Source organism: Piliocolobus tephrosceles, chromosome 18 (genome assembly GCF_002776525.5).
Source record: "Piliocolobus tephrosceles isolate RC106 chromosome 18, ASM277652v3, whole genome shotgun sequence".
Lineage (NCBI taxonomy): Eukaryota > Metazoa > Chordata > Mammalia > Primates > Cercopithecidae > Piliocolobus > Piliocolobus tephrosceles.
The window spans coordinates 63,683,748-63,700,346 of record NC_045451.1 but is presented as its reverse complement, the minus strand read 5'-3'; the positions used below and the strand labels follow the sequence as shown (position 1 = coordinate 63,700,346).

Genomic DNA, 16,599 nt, shown 5'->3' with positions numbered 1-16,599 from the left:
TTCTCTTTAACCTTTCTTACCTATCAATCATTTTCATATAATCTAATGTCTGAGGACTGCAAATATTGGTACAGGGTGAGTATCCCTAATCTAAAAATCAGAAACAAGAAATGTTCCAAAATTCAAAACATTTGAGCGCAGATATGACATATAAGGGAAATGCTCATTGAAGGATTTCCAATTTCTAATGAAAGATTTTTGGATTAGGGATGCTAAACTGGTAAATATAATGCAAATATTCCAAAATAATAAAAAAAACCCCACAAAAAAACAAAATCCAAAACACTTCAGGTCCCAACCATTTTCAATAGGGGATACTCAACTGTAATACTAAGGGAGCCAATCTTCCCCATAGCTAATTCTATAATTGCCATTTTGTTTTTTCTGTAACAACAGTGTAAATAATTTCCAATTATAAAGATAGGTTAACATCATTATAGTTTTTTAACAAGATAACTTTCACAAAGCTTCCAATTTTAAAAAGAAAAACACTTATCTATTCAGTAGGGAAGAAACAATCTTATTTATTAACGGCCTGCATATTTAGAAAGGGTTTAAAAACACATACATTTCCTGGGACACAAATTTACCAAATGTATGTCCTTACAAAATAACTTCACAGATTAATAGTCTTGAACTTACACAAAGACATATATATGACATACATTAGGTTAATATACATTTCAAATGTTTTTGCAGCAACTTTCTACCAGAAAGTACATTAATGTGAGAATGTATGTTCTCTTTAACCCCTTAAAAATAGTAGTAAAAAATTACAAAATAATGTAAATGTAAAATTAAGGCTGAGACTACATATTCTAGTATTAATAAATCTAACAATAGTTATAAAACTTGGTGTTGCTGAATATTATATATATATATATGTGTGTATATATATATATATATACAGGATAAGTCTTTTGACATTTGAAATGCTACCACTGTCACAAGTTCACTCATCGATTTAATGTTGTTCTGGGTATCTTAACATTTCAATTCCCAAATACCTGTGCTTTTAAAATTTTTATCCTGAATTCTGCATTGAGTTTCCTCACATATTTACAATTAAATATCTAGCCTCTAGAACTTCCCTTACACAGAAGACAAAACATCTTTGTTAAATAAATTCACGCAAAAGTAATAAAAAGGTTTTCAAGAAATAGTTCTAACATGTTCATTATATTTATACTGAAAAATAGTACACATACTTTTCTTCAGGATTAATAAATGCCATGTGCCAGTTTTACAGTCACTGCCATATTAGCACATTTTCCTCTTACACATTTGCAAGGTAATGACAACCAAAGGGCATAACATCTGGAATAATTCCAGTAGATCCATAATGTCCAGTAAGATTCATAAAATTGAATGGTTGTTTCCAGTCCCATCTGAATCAAAATGGAAATTCATGCCCAGGTACTTGTATTGTTCCCAGAAATACTCAGTCTGGAAAGTCACCCTCTTGGTCTTCTGAAACAGAGATGCAGAAAGTAGGGCATTCTTATTGAGACCAATGGCCTCTTCTCTCTGTCACCTCTCACACATCTGTTTTGGTTATAATCCTGGTCAAAGGGGAAAGAAAACAAAAGTTTTATGTACCAAAGGTTTCCCTTCCCTGAACTCCCTCATCACACCTGGATGCTTAAATATCCAATGAAACCATATTCTCTTAATTATAATTCTTGGTATAAACAGATTAAATACTTATATACAATCATTTCCTTCACATGTATGCAAAACCAGCCCCCAAATAAAAGTAGTTAACACACACACACAGTATATAATACATATAATCTGTATCACAGTGCTTTGAAATGGTATTATCTCAGACCCAAATTCTGCAGATTTTTGCTTTTCACTCCCTTTTCCTTAAATGAACTTATTATTTTAAGAACAGGAATTATAATGCTTATTACAGAAAAGTAACAAAGACAAGCAAAATAAAACATAATTAATATTCATAATCCCATTCATATAGAGATGAACACAGTGAACACCTTGACATATGTACTTACAGATTTAAAAAATTCAGATATATCTAAATATTTTCTAATAGTTCCCTGAACTGCCATCTCCAAATAGAAGATACATATTTTTAACAGAACTAATTTTTAATCTTTATAAGTGGAAAATGATTTAGAAAACTGAAGCCTCTTTTCAAGAAAACAATGGAGTCTACTGCATAGTATCATATATTGCTAAGCATATTTAATGAATTCTAAGATTTTTTTCACAACTAACATCTCTGAAATCCAGATGTACTTTATAATGTCGAGTTAACTGGCAATATTTTTCTTTAATGTTTCATAAAATGACATTTTCATAGTTAATGAAATCTTAAAGTTGAAACATAGTATGTGATCTGTAAGCGCTAACAAATATATATTCAATATACATATGTAAATAAAAACATAAACATAAATATACAGAAACACATATAATGTACCTATTTCCTTTCCTACTATTAAATTTGTTCGATTGTATGGATGAAATATACCAATATTCAATACTGTTAAGATTTTTATTTCAAATGCTCTGACCTTCTGAGAGTGTGAGATTTATTAAAGATTTAGAGAATAGGAAAAGACTGAGGAGGAGAAAATCCCTAACAGTGATTTTAACAAATTTCCTGAAGATAATCAGGATGCAAAGGGGAGAAAGTCACAGACCAGAATACACCAAATTTTCAACCTAAACTTCTAATACTGCCATCACAAAGCTAAACAAATGATAGCTTTGTGTGTGTGTGTGTCTCCCCATGTGCTAAAGGCTGCAGTGAAAATATGGTTCTTTGGCGCTCTAAATACACTGACATTCTTTCTCCCTTTCCTTGACATGATACAGTATTACTATGAAGTGTCTTAGTGAGCATTCTGTCAGTCATTGTTGCTGGGCATTCAATTAATTTCATTCATCCCTGAGAAATTCTCTTCCACATGATAGCATTTCCTTCTCCATTTTCTTCTTTATTTTCTTCTTTCTAGATTCCTAATAGCCTGAATTGGTTCTCTGTCTTCTATCTCTTTTTGTATTTGGAAAGTTTTCTTTTTGACTTTAGTCCTCCTATTGAACTTTTTATTTCAGCAACAATATTTGTAATCTGTTCATTCTTGTCATGGCTCCTTTCTGCTACATAGTAATTACAATTTTATAAAAGAGATCTAGTCTCTTTACTAAATTGTCCTCCAGGTTGATTTTGGAACTCATCTTGAATTTTGTCTCTCATGTTGCTGGCTACCCTCATTTGTGTGATGATTCTTGGTTGTACAATTACATTTAAGAAAGAGGATTATGTTGCTAGCTGGAATTTCTTCTACTATCATAAAAATAGAACTGTTTTACCATCAAGTCTCTTCTCTGTGTGGGATTTGATGGTAACTATAACTGGGATAGGGCATAGCAAGGTCATGGGTCCAGAGGTTTTGCTTTAAACATGTGGATGTTGGGTTGAGCATGGTGACTCAGGCCTGTAATCTCAGTACTTTGGGAGGCTGCGGCAGGACAGTAGCTTGAGACCAGCCTGGGCAACACAGCAAGACCCCATCTCTACAAAATAAATCAGTATAAATTGTTGAATTAAAAAAAAAATAGATAAATGTGCAGGTGCAGAGTCAATTATCAGCCTTTTGGTTCCCAGAGGCCAGCATTAGGTCCTAGCGTGCCAGCAAACTACCAAAAGCCAATATACCAACATTTAACTCATTTCCATTGTTACCTAACTTTGTAGTGGCATCTTTTCATGCCTGGTGACAAGGAAACAAAGCTTTCAAAGTTTGGGTTGAAAATCTGGTACATTCCAGGCTGTGGCTTCCTTTCCTTTTCCATTCTGTTCTGTCCTTTTTATTTGCCACTCACCCTGTTTGGCAGAGAGGACTCCCAAACGGAGAGTTGCTGGACTTCTCACTCTTTTGTTCTGACTCTGAGTTCATAGTGTTTCTGGGGCTAAATCAGGCAGACTGTCTCTTATTATTTCTAGACTATTTCCCAGTCCCTTCACCTCTAGTATATTCTAGCCTTGTTTCTATCCTGTTATCCCCCAGAAAACCTCAATCAAATGTGATCGCAAAATGAAGACATTTTCGGACACGGAAGGGCTCCAAGTTATCGTTCTACACACTTTTTCTAAGGAATTTATAATAGAGAAAAAGACATGGAATCCAATAAATAATGGGTATAATCCAAGAGAGTAACTAAGGAAGACCCAGGATGGCAGATTTACAGGAGGCCTGCACAGTTACTAGTCACTGGTACAGCAGGAAGAAGATGTGATTAAAATACATAGGGAAAGAAAAAAAAAAGTGTCAATTAAAACCTCCAGAAAAATCAACAACAAGAGTCTTAGTAACAACTGGAATAACACTTCACGTGATTTTAAGAATAACAGAGTAAGGAAGATTTATTTGAGCCTGATGTTTGGAGCTCTAACTGGTGGCCTAAGTAAAAGTCATGACATTAGACCTGTATAGAGAAGGAAATGTAATTCTAGCACACAAGTTTGCCTAGTACTGAACAATATTTACATAGTCATAATAATGTAATTTTTAAAAGGGGAGGCAACGACAGAGTAACTAAAAATTAACAGTTAAAACAAGGGTTGCCTCTGAAAGATGGAATAGAGGTAAGGATGCACAGGATACAAGACTTTATGATCATCAGCTCTTTCTAGACCTGTGCTGTCCAGAACGGTAGCCACCAGCCATGTGTGGCTCCAGAGTACCTGCAATATAGCTAGTCCTAATTGAGATTTGCTGTCTTCTGAACTGTGAAGACTTTGTATTTTTTAAAAAAGAATGTAAAATAGCTCAGTCATCATTTTTAACTTTGTTTACATGTAGAAATATTTTGGATATTGGGTTCAATAACATCTATTATTAAAATGGCTTTTAGAAAATTTAAAATTATATATGTGACTCACGTCTAGTACAACACTGTAAAGTAAACCATTTGATACATGTATACACATGACTGATGATCATTATATTACTAACAATATTATAAACTAAAAAACTCTCTCTGAATTGCTACAAAATCTTAATTAACAAGATCCAAATCAATGTCCATAGTAGTGCTGTAGTAACTGGAAGGTCTAGGACAAATTTAGTGCTGAGACTGTGGCACAAAAACATGTACCTTACATCTTAGCCTAGAACTGCACCTGAGGAATTTCCTTAGTGGAAAGTGGGTTCTGGTCTCTTAAAAAAATAATCCCACTGTTCATAAAATACTGCTTTAAAAAATTATGAAAAACCTACATAAAAGCAGAGGGAATAATACAGTTAATTTCCTATTTCAAGCTTCAGTAATGAAAACATTTTGCCAAGTCTTGTTTTGATATCCTCTGCCGCTTTATTTTCCTGGAGTATTTTAAGAGTATATCCCAGACACCATATTTAACCAATATAAGAACTTTCTACAAAGAAGAACTTTTATAAAGAAGAACTTTCTGTAACTATTTGGTAACCTGATAGTTCATACATATGTCTTTTCTATATGAATATATAAATTTTCACAGTCACAAGCAAGTGCCCTACTAACCAGCAATGATGACCAATAAGGGATTTTTGCATCATTTTGAACTCATGATTTCTAAAAATTATATGTCTAAATCTACTGCAAACAGTCTTTCTGATGCTAAATTGCCCCAACACACTTTGAATGATCAACTTAATCATCTGTATACACCTCATGCCCATGAACACATCATTCACATGCCTACATGAGTGATACTCAAGAGATATCAATGAACTTAAAACAGAATATTTTTGCAACATGATAGAGGAGTTTCATAATCTGGCCTCTGCCTCTATGTTCAACAACAGTTTGGCTCTCTCCCTCTTGCATACCATGCCTTAGCCACTAACATCTTTTCAGTTCCTCAGACATGCCACATCTGTTATTTTCTTAGAGCATCATGCCTTCTTCCCAACCTCTGACTGAAACCAATCCCTACATGGCTGGTTCCTTCCCATGCTTCAGTTCTCTGTTTCAAAGCATCTCTCCTGACAACTGATATTGTTTCTCTATCATTTTCTATTACTTCATCATTTTTTCATTTCTTATTTTCTTTCTCTTTTTTTTTTTTGAGACAGAGTTACGCTCTTGTTGCCCAGACTGGAGTGCAATGGTGCGATCTTGGCTCACTGCCACCTCTGCCTCTTGGGTTCAAGCAATTCTCCTACCTCAGCCTCCCGAGTAGCTGTGATTACAGGCGTGCACCACCACGCCCGGCTAATTTTTTGTATTTTTAGTAGAGACGGGGTTTCACCACATTAGCCGGGATGGTCTTGATCTCCTGACCTCATGATCCGCCCACCTCGGCCTCCCAAAGTGCTGGGATTATAGGCGTGAGCCACTGTACCTGGCCTTTTCATTCCTTTAAATAGAAAAAAAGCTTACTTTTTAAATTGTCCCTCTACTGCAGAGAATTACAGAATTCCAACGGAGGCAAGAACCATGTCAGTTTTATTCACCCAGCAACATATACCACAGAGTGAGATTTCAAATCTTTACTGAATAAATGTAGAATATGCAGATGGATAGGGCAAAGAATACCAATTCCAAACACCATAGTTTCAAGGGAATTCCTCTATGGTTGATATGAGAAAACATATTCAGGTAGAGTCTACCATTAAACCTTTTGAAATAATAAAAGAGAAACACCAGTACCATGATATCCTTCTGTGGGATGACTTTACTAACATTTAATCTAAAAGGGACAGTTTTCTTACTATGAAGTTAGGGTGGAAATGGCTGTGTTGGTTTTTTGGTGATCGAAATGGCATCTGATTCTCCAAAGCAAAAATTATAAGCAATTTAAAAATAAGCGATTTACAAATGGTTTTGCATATTCTATACTTAAGTCACTGATCCTATGAAACAGAATGCAGTGAGCCAAACAATAGACAAGCAATTTGACTCTTAACAATGACTTTTAACATAATATAAAAATAAACTATTAACATTTCTAAATAACTAGCACAAGTTATTTAGACGATTGAGTATCCTAAGAGAATATAATGCTTAAGTTTTATCTTCATTATTACTTTTTTTAAAAAATTTAAAATATTCTGGCTCAAGGGAAGAATTAGACATGAACGCCTACTGTTTTTAAAGTATGATGACCCAGTCAGGCACAGTGGCTCACGCCTGTAGTCCCAGCACTTTGGGAGGCCAAGGTGGGCAGGTCAGGAGTTTGAGACTAGCCTGGCCAACACAGTGAAACCCTATCTCTACAAAAAAAATACAAAAAATTAGCCGAGCATGGTGGTGCATGCCTGTAATGCCAGCTGCTCGGGAGGCTGAGGCACAAGGATCCCTTGATCGTGGGAGGTGGAGGTTGCAGTGAACCAAGATTGTGCCACTGCACTCTAGCCTGGGTGACAGAGCAAGACTTCATCTCAAAAAAAAAAAAGTTATCGTGAGACCCAAGAACTTTGGTAAACTAACCAAACATAATTCTCAGGTCAAACTCACCTATTTTGTCTTGTAGCTTCTCGTCTCATTCTTTTAGGAGGAATTGGACAATCTGTCATCTCAACCTTTGGTGAATGACGCAATGAGTCATTACACTTACGTATGGGAGTCATACCTGTGAAGATGGAAAATGTAGAAAGTTAACTTTACAATAAAAACAATGGAATTATTATATGAGAGAAATGCAAACATGAATATGTCATAATTTATAGAAAAAGAATTAAGAAAGAATACTGAGAATGCCTCTTACTACTTCTGGTGAAAGAACAGTTTATATAACCATTTATCAGATAGGACTTGGAGGTTAACAGTTTTTGTTAAGTTCTGAATCATCTGCATTCTTTTTTCTTACAGTTGGATTCTCATCAAAAATATTTATCTCCATATAAAGGAAGTAGAAGTTAACAAAAAGTAAAGACTTACCTAGTTTTTCCTCTATTAGTTTGAGATTTTTCTCATGTTCATCAAGTTCTTGCTTTTTCTTCTTCATATCCGGAGTGCGAAGGTACTCTAATTGACTGTTAAGATCCTCATTCACACTGTCTACTTTGCACACAGCAGAACGATACTGCTGAAGAAGATCTGTAAAGAAACCAAATGCATTTGATTAAATTACTGATATCAAACCAAACTCACGTTTTAGGGGAAAAAATGAGCAACACTGGGATTTGTGTTATGGTAACATATGGGATCTACTTTTAAAGCCATAAAACATTCAATATAAACAAATGAAATAAAAAAGCATAGTTAAGATCCCAGCACAAACTTGTTAACTTTAACTTTCTTTGACTTAAGTTTACTTCTGTCAGGGAAGAGTTCTCTATATAAAAGTGCTCTGTTTTTTACTGGATCACTCTCTCAAGTCAGTATTCAATATAATTCCATGTGGACAAATTTGGCAGGGGGAAGGCAAATATATTAAATATTGTATTGTTAGAAAATCACTACTTCCCAAATGAAAACTGATGAGTTACAGGGGGTTTCTAATAAAAAGATGTGTAAGTGTAACTGACAGTGAGCATGCTGTGGTTCAAACTTGGCAGCAATGCAACTCATTAATTCTTATTTTTTGTACTGTAAAAAAAGAAAATCATTGCTTTCAAAAAGCATGGCTATTATTTTTAAACACAGAATTTTTAGGCCGGGCGTGGTGGCTCACGTCTGTAATTCCAGCACTTTGTGAGGCTGAGGCGGGTGGATCATGAGGTCAGGAGATCGAGACCATCCCTGGCTAACACGGTGAAACCCCGTCTCTACTAATAATACAAAAACAAAATTAGCCGGGTGTGGTGGCGGGTGTCTGTAGTCGCAGCTACTCAGCAGGCTGAGGCAGGAGAATGGCATGAACCCGGGAAATGGAGCTTGCAGTGAGCCGAGATCGTGCCACTGCACTCCAGCCTGGGTGACAGAGAGAGACTCTGTCAAAAAAAAAATATAGAATTTTTTAAAAACACACTCAGAAAAATACTTCACTTTCAAAAAACTTAACTTTCCTTAAATTACTTTGTCTAAAAATGTATTACATTATTCAAATTAATGACCTGGGAAAATGTCCACCACAGAATAGTATATAGAAAAGGACTATAAAACCAAATTGTTAGAATAATCCAACTTATTTTAAACTAATATACTCCCACATGTATACACAAAAGGCTGGAAAGTGATACAATAAATTATTAACAATGTTTAATCTGTAGGTTTGGGAATTATGAGTTCTTTTAAAAATTCATGATGCTTGCCTGTATGTTCCAATTCTTTTCCACAATGATCAAGTGTTCTTTTTGCCATAAATTTTGAAATTCCAAAAAAGTATTAAATTATTCAGGTTTGAGATTATTGCCTGTCTCCATGATTTACTAGACACTAAGTATTAAATAGTGACTATACTCTACACTAAGGGTTAGTAAACTACCACTCATGGGCCAAGAATGGTTTATTTCAGTTTTTTGTTTTTGTTTTTTAAGACAGGGTCTCACTATGTCACTCAGGATGGAGTACAGTGACACAATCACTGCTCACTGCAGCCTCATCTTCGCAGGCTCAGGTGATTCTCCCATCTTAGCCTCCTGAATAGCTTGGACTACAGGCAAATTGGCCACCACACCTATCTAATTTTTGTAGAGACGGGGTTTCACTATGCTGTTCGACCTTTGGGAGGCCAAGGTGGGTGGACTGCTTGAGCCCAGGTTGGTCTTGAAATCCCGGGCTCAAGCGATCTGACTATCTCGGGCTCCCGAAGTGCTGGGATTACAGGAGTGAACCACTGGCCCATCCAGTTTAAAATGGTTACATTTAAAATAGTTATATAAATATCTTAGTAACATCATCCTTGATTTTGCCACTTGGTTTGTAAAACTGAAACATTTAGCATCTGGATAAGACTCTAGTCACACATCAAGATGACCAATATCCATGGGAATGGACATATAAACATTCAAACACTTAACAAACATATATAAGTGGTTTATAAATAAAACTGTGGAAGAAATTATTTAAGAGTACAGAGTACATTAGGTGTACATAAGATCTTCTATACTTTAAGGGTCAAGAGTAGTGTTTTAAAAAGAAACCTACCCAATATTCTAGAAATCCACACTTAGAATGAGTGGCCAAATTGCACGTACACATCTGTGTGTGCCTGTGAATATATTCATACTTAAATACAAATTCTGTACGTTAAATTGAGTGACGGTAAGACCCTCATGTTCCTTATGCTTTATGATTTATTGAGACCTTTATTCTGGTCTGACAGCACTTCTAATTCCACATTAAAACAATGTTTTCTTTTCTTTTTTTCTTTTTGAGACGCAGTCTCGCTCTCTCACCCAGGCTGGAGTGCAGTGGCACGATCTTGGTTCAATGTAAGCTCCACCTCCCGGGTTCACGCCCTTCTCCTGCCTCAGCCTCCCGGGTAGCTGGGACTACAGACGCCCGCCACCATGCCCGGCTAATTTTTTTGTATTTTCAGTAGAGACAGGGTTTCACTGTGTTAGCCAGGATGGTCTCGATCTCCTGACCTCGTGATCCACCCGCCCCAGCCTCCCAAACTGCTGGGATTACAGGCATGAACCACCAGGCCTGGCCTCAAGCAATGTTTTCTACATACATAAAATAATACTTATTTTTGTATGTAAATGAGTCACAATATTAAGATAGGCCATTTCAACGTGTCCAGGAGAATGACTATGTAAAGCTACTAGAAACAACACAAAAGGATTGAAAGTATATTTGAAAGGCTGTTATAAGGTAAGCGTTTTTTTTTTTTTTTTATTTTATTATTATTATACTGTAAGTTCTAGGGTACATGTGCATAACGTGCAGGTTTGTTACATATGTATACATGTGCCATGTTGGTGTGCTGCACCCATCAACTATAAGGTAAGCGTTTTAAGGACTGCCCAAACATGAGTTAATAGAAGGCTGAAGCAACTTTCTCACCACTGAAGGATTTATGCAGTTAGATGCATAGACTTTCCTAAATACTATTTAGTGCTCTTCAAACTTTGTGCTCCACATAATTCTAAGAAACTTACTGGCAAAAAAACTGATAAGCACTTATGCCTGGGAAAAACTACAAGAAAAAATACACCGGAACCTCTGCTTTGACTTGCTTCAAATAACCTACCCAGGAAGAGGAGGACAGAGGCAAGCTGTGACAGGGTGGGTGTAAATGAAACAAGACTGGCTATGTTTTAATAATCAAAGCTAGGTGACAGGTCCATGAGAGATCATACTGCTCTATTCCCATAAAACAAAACACCCTTTCCCTGAAAGCCAGAGTGCTTAACTAATCTTCGTCTCTATTCATAAAAATACTAAGAATGGCTTTATTTAAAAAACCATAATAATTGACTGTAATATTGACAGCTTAGTATTATAATAAATCAAGTATGAAAACAATAAAGTGTAAGTAATGTCTAACCTGGTCAGACATATAATATTTTAAAGTATATGAATATAATAAAAATGTTAATACTTTTGATGATGTCATGATTACAAACTATGTATTACAGCAGTCCCTCCTTTTCCTCATGGGACATGTTCCAACACTCCCAGTGGATGTCTGAAACTCCCAATGGATACTACTGAACTCTGTGCAGTCATGTGTGGCTTAATGATGGGGATGTGCTCTGAGCAATATTTCATTAGGTTATTTCGACAATGAGTGAACACAACAGAGTGTACTTACACAAACCTACATGGTATATAGAGTCTACAATGCTCCTAGGGTATATGGTATGGCCCATTGCTCTGACACTACAAACCTGTACGGCGTGTGACAGTACTAAATACTGTATTTAACTGTAACACAACGGTAAGCATTTGTGTATCTAAACATAGAAAGGGTAATCAACTCCATTATAACCTTATGGGACCACTGTCTTACATACAGTCTGTCTTTGACAGCCCTAGGCAGCACATGACAGTATTGCTGTTTTTTTTTAGCAAATTTTATTTGTAAAGAAATATTTTTAACTCTATGAGCTCTTTTTGTACTTTATTGGTAAAGTTTAAAGGAGTAAATAACGGGGAATATTTGGGAATATAGTAGCTCTCAGTAAGTACAGTTTGAGATTTTACAATTCAATAAATATTTTGGAAATGATTTACTATTATAAAATTAAACTAAGAGTTCCGACTACTGTTTCATCTTCAGGGTGTTTCTTTCCAGCCTTGGGTGGTCTTCTCACATACATGCACTAATTAGTACTCAGCTGGATAGTGAAGGGAGACCTACTGCATTTCCAGAGCTCGCTCGCTCTCAAAGGCAGCTCTTGCCTTCCCAGTAACCTGTCTGTGAACTATAGTTGTCTTGACCTTCCTGGACTCCCAGCCTGTTCTTCTCAACTTTGAGACTACTGAGCTTCTTCCTGGGTTCCCCCTTTCTGTTTTACACAGTCTGGAAAATCTCTCCAGGCAGTAAGCTGAAGCAACCATAGGGCTACTTCAATTGATTTATAATCACCATTCTTCATTGCTTGACATCCAAAGTCTTGAAAACTGTTCTTTCACATATTTTGCTCAGTGCTTTGTGTTTTTGAGACAGAGCCTCACTCTGCCATCCAGGCTGGAATGCAGTAGCACAATCACAGCTCACAGCAACCTCAGCCTCCCAAAGAAATGGGACTAAAAGAGCGAGCCACCAGGCCCAACTAATTATTTTATTTTCTGTAAAGATGAGGTGTCACTATATTGCCCAGGCTGGTCTCAAGCGATCCACCCATCTTGGCCTCCCAAAGTGCTGGGATTACAGGCGTGAGCCACTGTGCCTGGCCTCAGTGGTTTTTTTCTTTGGTTTGTTTCAGGTAAGTTATTCCATCTCAGTGAGAAGCAGAAGTCTATATTCTTAGGTATTCATTCATGTTTATTTTTCTCTGTATTTAAGGATCAAACATGTTTGACTGCAGAAACACCTTTTAAAACTTATTTTTGTTGTTCTTGTATATGACTTTTTTCCTTTCCCATTGTATCTTCTAACTGCTTACTGTAATATTATATGAATGCTATTATTTTGTATGCTAATTTTATAACTTTCTCCCTTAATAAATTCTTTTAATTTTTATCTTTGATTACCTTGGATTTTACAGTTATACTGTTAGACAATCTACAAATAGTTACTATTTTATTTCCAATTCTCATGACTTTGTTTTTCATTTTTAAAACTGATATATGATAGATGTACACATTTTCAGGACACATGTGATATTCTGATACTTTATATAATGTGTCAAGATAAACTAAGGATAATTGGGATATCCCTCATCTTAATATTTTTTCTTCATGCTAGGGACATTTGAATTATTTTCTTCTACCTATACTGTAGTATTTTGTTTTTTGAGATGGAATCTCACTCTGTCGCCCAGGCAGGAGTGCAGTGGTGTGATCTTGGCTTACTGTAACCTCTGACTCCTGGTTTCCAAGCAATTCTCTTGTCTCGGCCTCCCAAGTAATTGGGATTACAGGTATGTGTCACTACGCCCAGCTAATTTTTTGTGTTTTTAGTACAGAGGGGTTTCACCATTTTGTCCAGGCTGGTCTTGAATTCCTGACCTCAGGTGATCCACCCACCTCAGCCTCCCAGAGTGCTGGGATTACAGGCGTGAGACACCGTGTCCGGTCTGTAGTGTGTTCGGTCCTATATGTACCAGCCTATGATAAATTTTAATTTATAAATTAGGCACAGCAGAGATTAACAACAATAAAACAGAATAAAAATATACTGTAATAAAGTTATATGAACGTGGTGTTTCCCTCTCTCTTAAAGTATCTTATTGTACTGCACTCACCTATTTTGGACTGTCGTTCACTTCGGGTAACTGAATTTATAGAAAGCAAAACTGCAGGGGAGGGGGTACTTATGTAATTACTTATTGATTATAAGATGCATTTCTTCTTTTGAGTTACTATTAACAATTCTTTCTCTCTTCTGTCTACATTCTGGCTTCTACAGTGTGCTTAGTTATTTCCTTTGCATTTTAAAAGTATTTCTATTTCTAAGATCTCTACAGAAAACTTGAAATAATACAGATGCTCCTCAACTTACGATGAAGTTATGTCCCAATAAACCCATCATAACTTGAAAATATTGTAAAAGTTGAGAGTGCACTTTCAACTTATGATATTCTCAACTTATTAAGAGTTTATCCAGACACAGCCCACTGTAAGTTGAGAAGCACACTGAATGTGTATTGGTTTCACACCGTTGTGAAGTTGAAAAACTTAAGTTGAAACATCCTAAGTTTGTATAGGAAACAAGAAATGGTGGGGAAAAAACCAGAAGGTCTACTCTCTCACTTTTTTCTTTTCATTCCACAGGTTTACAGGTTTAATTTTTAACATGTGTGATATTTGTATTTTTATTCACCTTCCACTTAACCTTGACATAGACATTCTCCAGATTACAAATTCAATTAAAGAATTTAACATTTTTATGTTTTACTTGAAAAACAAGGCTGTAGCCAGGCAGAGTGGCTTACATCTGTAATTCCTAGCACTCTGGGAGGCCAAGGCAGGCAGACTGCCTGGGCCCAGGAGTTTGAGACTATCTGGGCAACATGGCAAAACCCTATGTCTACAAAACAATAATAATAATAATACAAAAAAATTAGCCAATGTGGTGGCACAAGCCTGTAGTCCCAGCTATTCAAAAGGCTAAGGTGGGAGGATCACCTGATCCCGGTAAGATGGAAGGCTATGGTGAGCCATGAATATGCCACTGCACTCCAGCCTGGGCAACAAAGTGAGACGCTTTCTCAAAAAACAAACAAAAAATGAAAAACAAAGCTGTGATATTCATCTGAATAAAACAATACCTTGTCTGTATTTAGGGTTGTTTGGTTTAGGCATGTTTCCTAGAAAATCAATTATGCATTAGAAGAATATGAATTCAGCCGGGGGAGGTGGCTCACATTGTAATCCTAGCACTTTGGGAGGTCGAGGTGGGCAGATCACTTGAGGTCAGGAGTTCGAGACCAGCCCGGCCAACATGGTGAAACCCCATCTCTACAAAAATATAAAAATCAGCTGGGTGTGGAGTGTGCACCTGTAATCCCAGCTACTCCGGAGGCTGAAGCACAAGAATCACTTGAATCTGGGAGGTGGAGGTAGCAATTAGATCAAGCCACTGCACTCCAGCTTGGGCAACAGAGTGAGACTCTGTCTCAAAAAATAAAATACAATAAAATAAAAAACATGAATATTAACAAGAAGTAAAACTTTCTGATTATAAAAGTGACACAATGCTCACTGAGGCAAGTCTGGAAAAATATATAGAAAGGGATAATGGAGAAAATTACCTCAATTATATAACCCAGAATTAAAAGTATTTTCTTTCTACTTTCTTCAATGTGCTAACAAATACACACACTGTTCTAAACTTGAGAAAGTTATCTATCCTTTTTGAACCTCAACTTCTTCATCTATAAGATGAAGATAACAGCAGTAAACAAGATCATTCATGTGACAACCTTAACAGGGTGTCTGCAATGTAATAATATTTTATAATATGTAAATATCCAGTAATTTTTTTTCTTCTTATGCTCTGATTTGCTCTTATACTAATTATGCAAGACAATGCATAGGCAAATTATTTAGAAGACAAATAGTTTGCTTATAACTGTGCTAGCAGTGGACAATTTTTATGGTGATGGCCTTCCTCAAAATTGCTTTTGCTCTGAGAATGATTCCATGATACCCAGGGAAGGCTCTCCAAAGCTGTTTGTTTTATTTGATCCTTACTAAGTCTGGCTGACCTGGAAGGCGGTGGGCATTTCTCTCTCCTAGTAGTGGTGGGAGTTAAGTTAAATTTAAAACTCCAGGGTGAAGGTATCTGGAGCTCAAGGATGCTGACTGTCCCAGAGTCATCTTTGACTTCGTCTTAGCTGTTTCCATCTCCTGTAAATCTATGATTTCTTCCAGTTTCCTTCTAATAGATTCCTGTTTGGCTTAAAGTAGTCACGCATGGCTGCTATTGCTTACAACCAAAAGTACTTTATATACATTAGTAACCTTAAATGGTCTCCTTTGATTTGAGTTCTTATCAATGAATCATTAGTCTATATGTGGGAGTGTATCTTTGAATATATTTGTCAAGAAAGATAAGCAAATATTAAATATGACATCTGTGTATTTTTTAAGTTCCATAGGTAGTTCTTTCTGGTTTTGGGAACTACTGCCATAAAATGCTTAGGTATAGAGTCGAGGCCTTTTACATTAATTCATTGACCTTGATTAAAATGTTTTCTCTGATTTCTTACCAGTTTCTTTAGATATTCACTCATTGTACAGACTGTATGTGTTCACTGATGTCATAAACAGAAGTATGACTCCTCTTACTACCACCTTTCTCAACTACTAATTTAAAAACTGAGGCTGAACTGACAGCCCCAGATGGAAATTACCCGCTATGGTTTGTGTGTCTCCACCAAAGCTCATGTTAAAATTTGACCCCTGGTATGGTGGTGCTGGGAAGTGAAGCCTAATGCTGGGGTCATGAAGGCAGATCCCTCATGAATAGATTAGTGCCATCCCTAGGGAGTGAGTGAATTCTCGCTCTGTTCCTAAAAGCTGGTTGTTAAAAGAGCCTGGCACCTTCCCTCCCCTCCCCTTTTGCTTCCTTTCTTAGGA

At 36.3% G+C, this 16,599-nt stretch overlaps 1 protein-coding gene across 3 annotated transcripts in view; it reads right to left on the bottom strand.

Moving 5' to 3' along the window:
• Positions 1 to 499: 499 nt before the first annotated feature.
• Positions 500 to 16,599, bottom strand: part of SMCHD1 (structural maintenance of chromosomes flexible hinge domain containing 1) — a 151,870-nt gene continuing 135,770 nt past the window's right edge. For 2 of the 3 annotated variants that reach the window (XM_023228532.3, XM_023228533.3), the window contains 3 exons: positions 7,897 to 8,055; positions 7,474 to 7,588; positions 500 to 1,562 (listed from right to left, as the gene is read on the bottom strand). In XM_023228532.3, coding sequence (XP_023084300.1) covers positions 1,538 to 1,562; positions 7,474 to 7,588; positions 7,897 to 8,055 — 299 coding nt within the window. In that variant the 3' untranslated portion in view covers positions 500 to 1,537. Of the gene's footprint in view, positions 1,563 to 7,473; positions 7,589 to 7,896; positions 8,056 to 16,599 lie in introns of those variants that run through there. The other variant, XR_002735005.3, reaches the window with a different exon arrangement.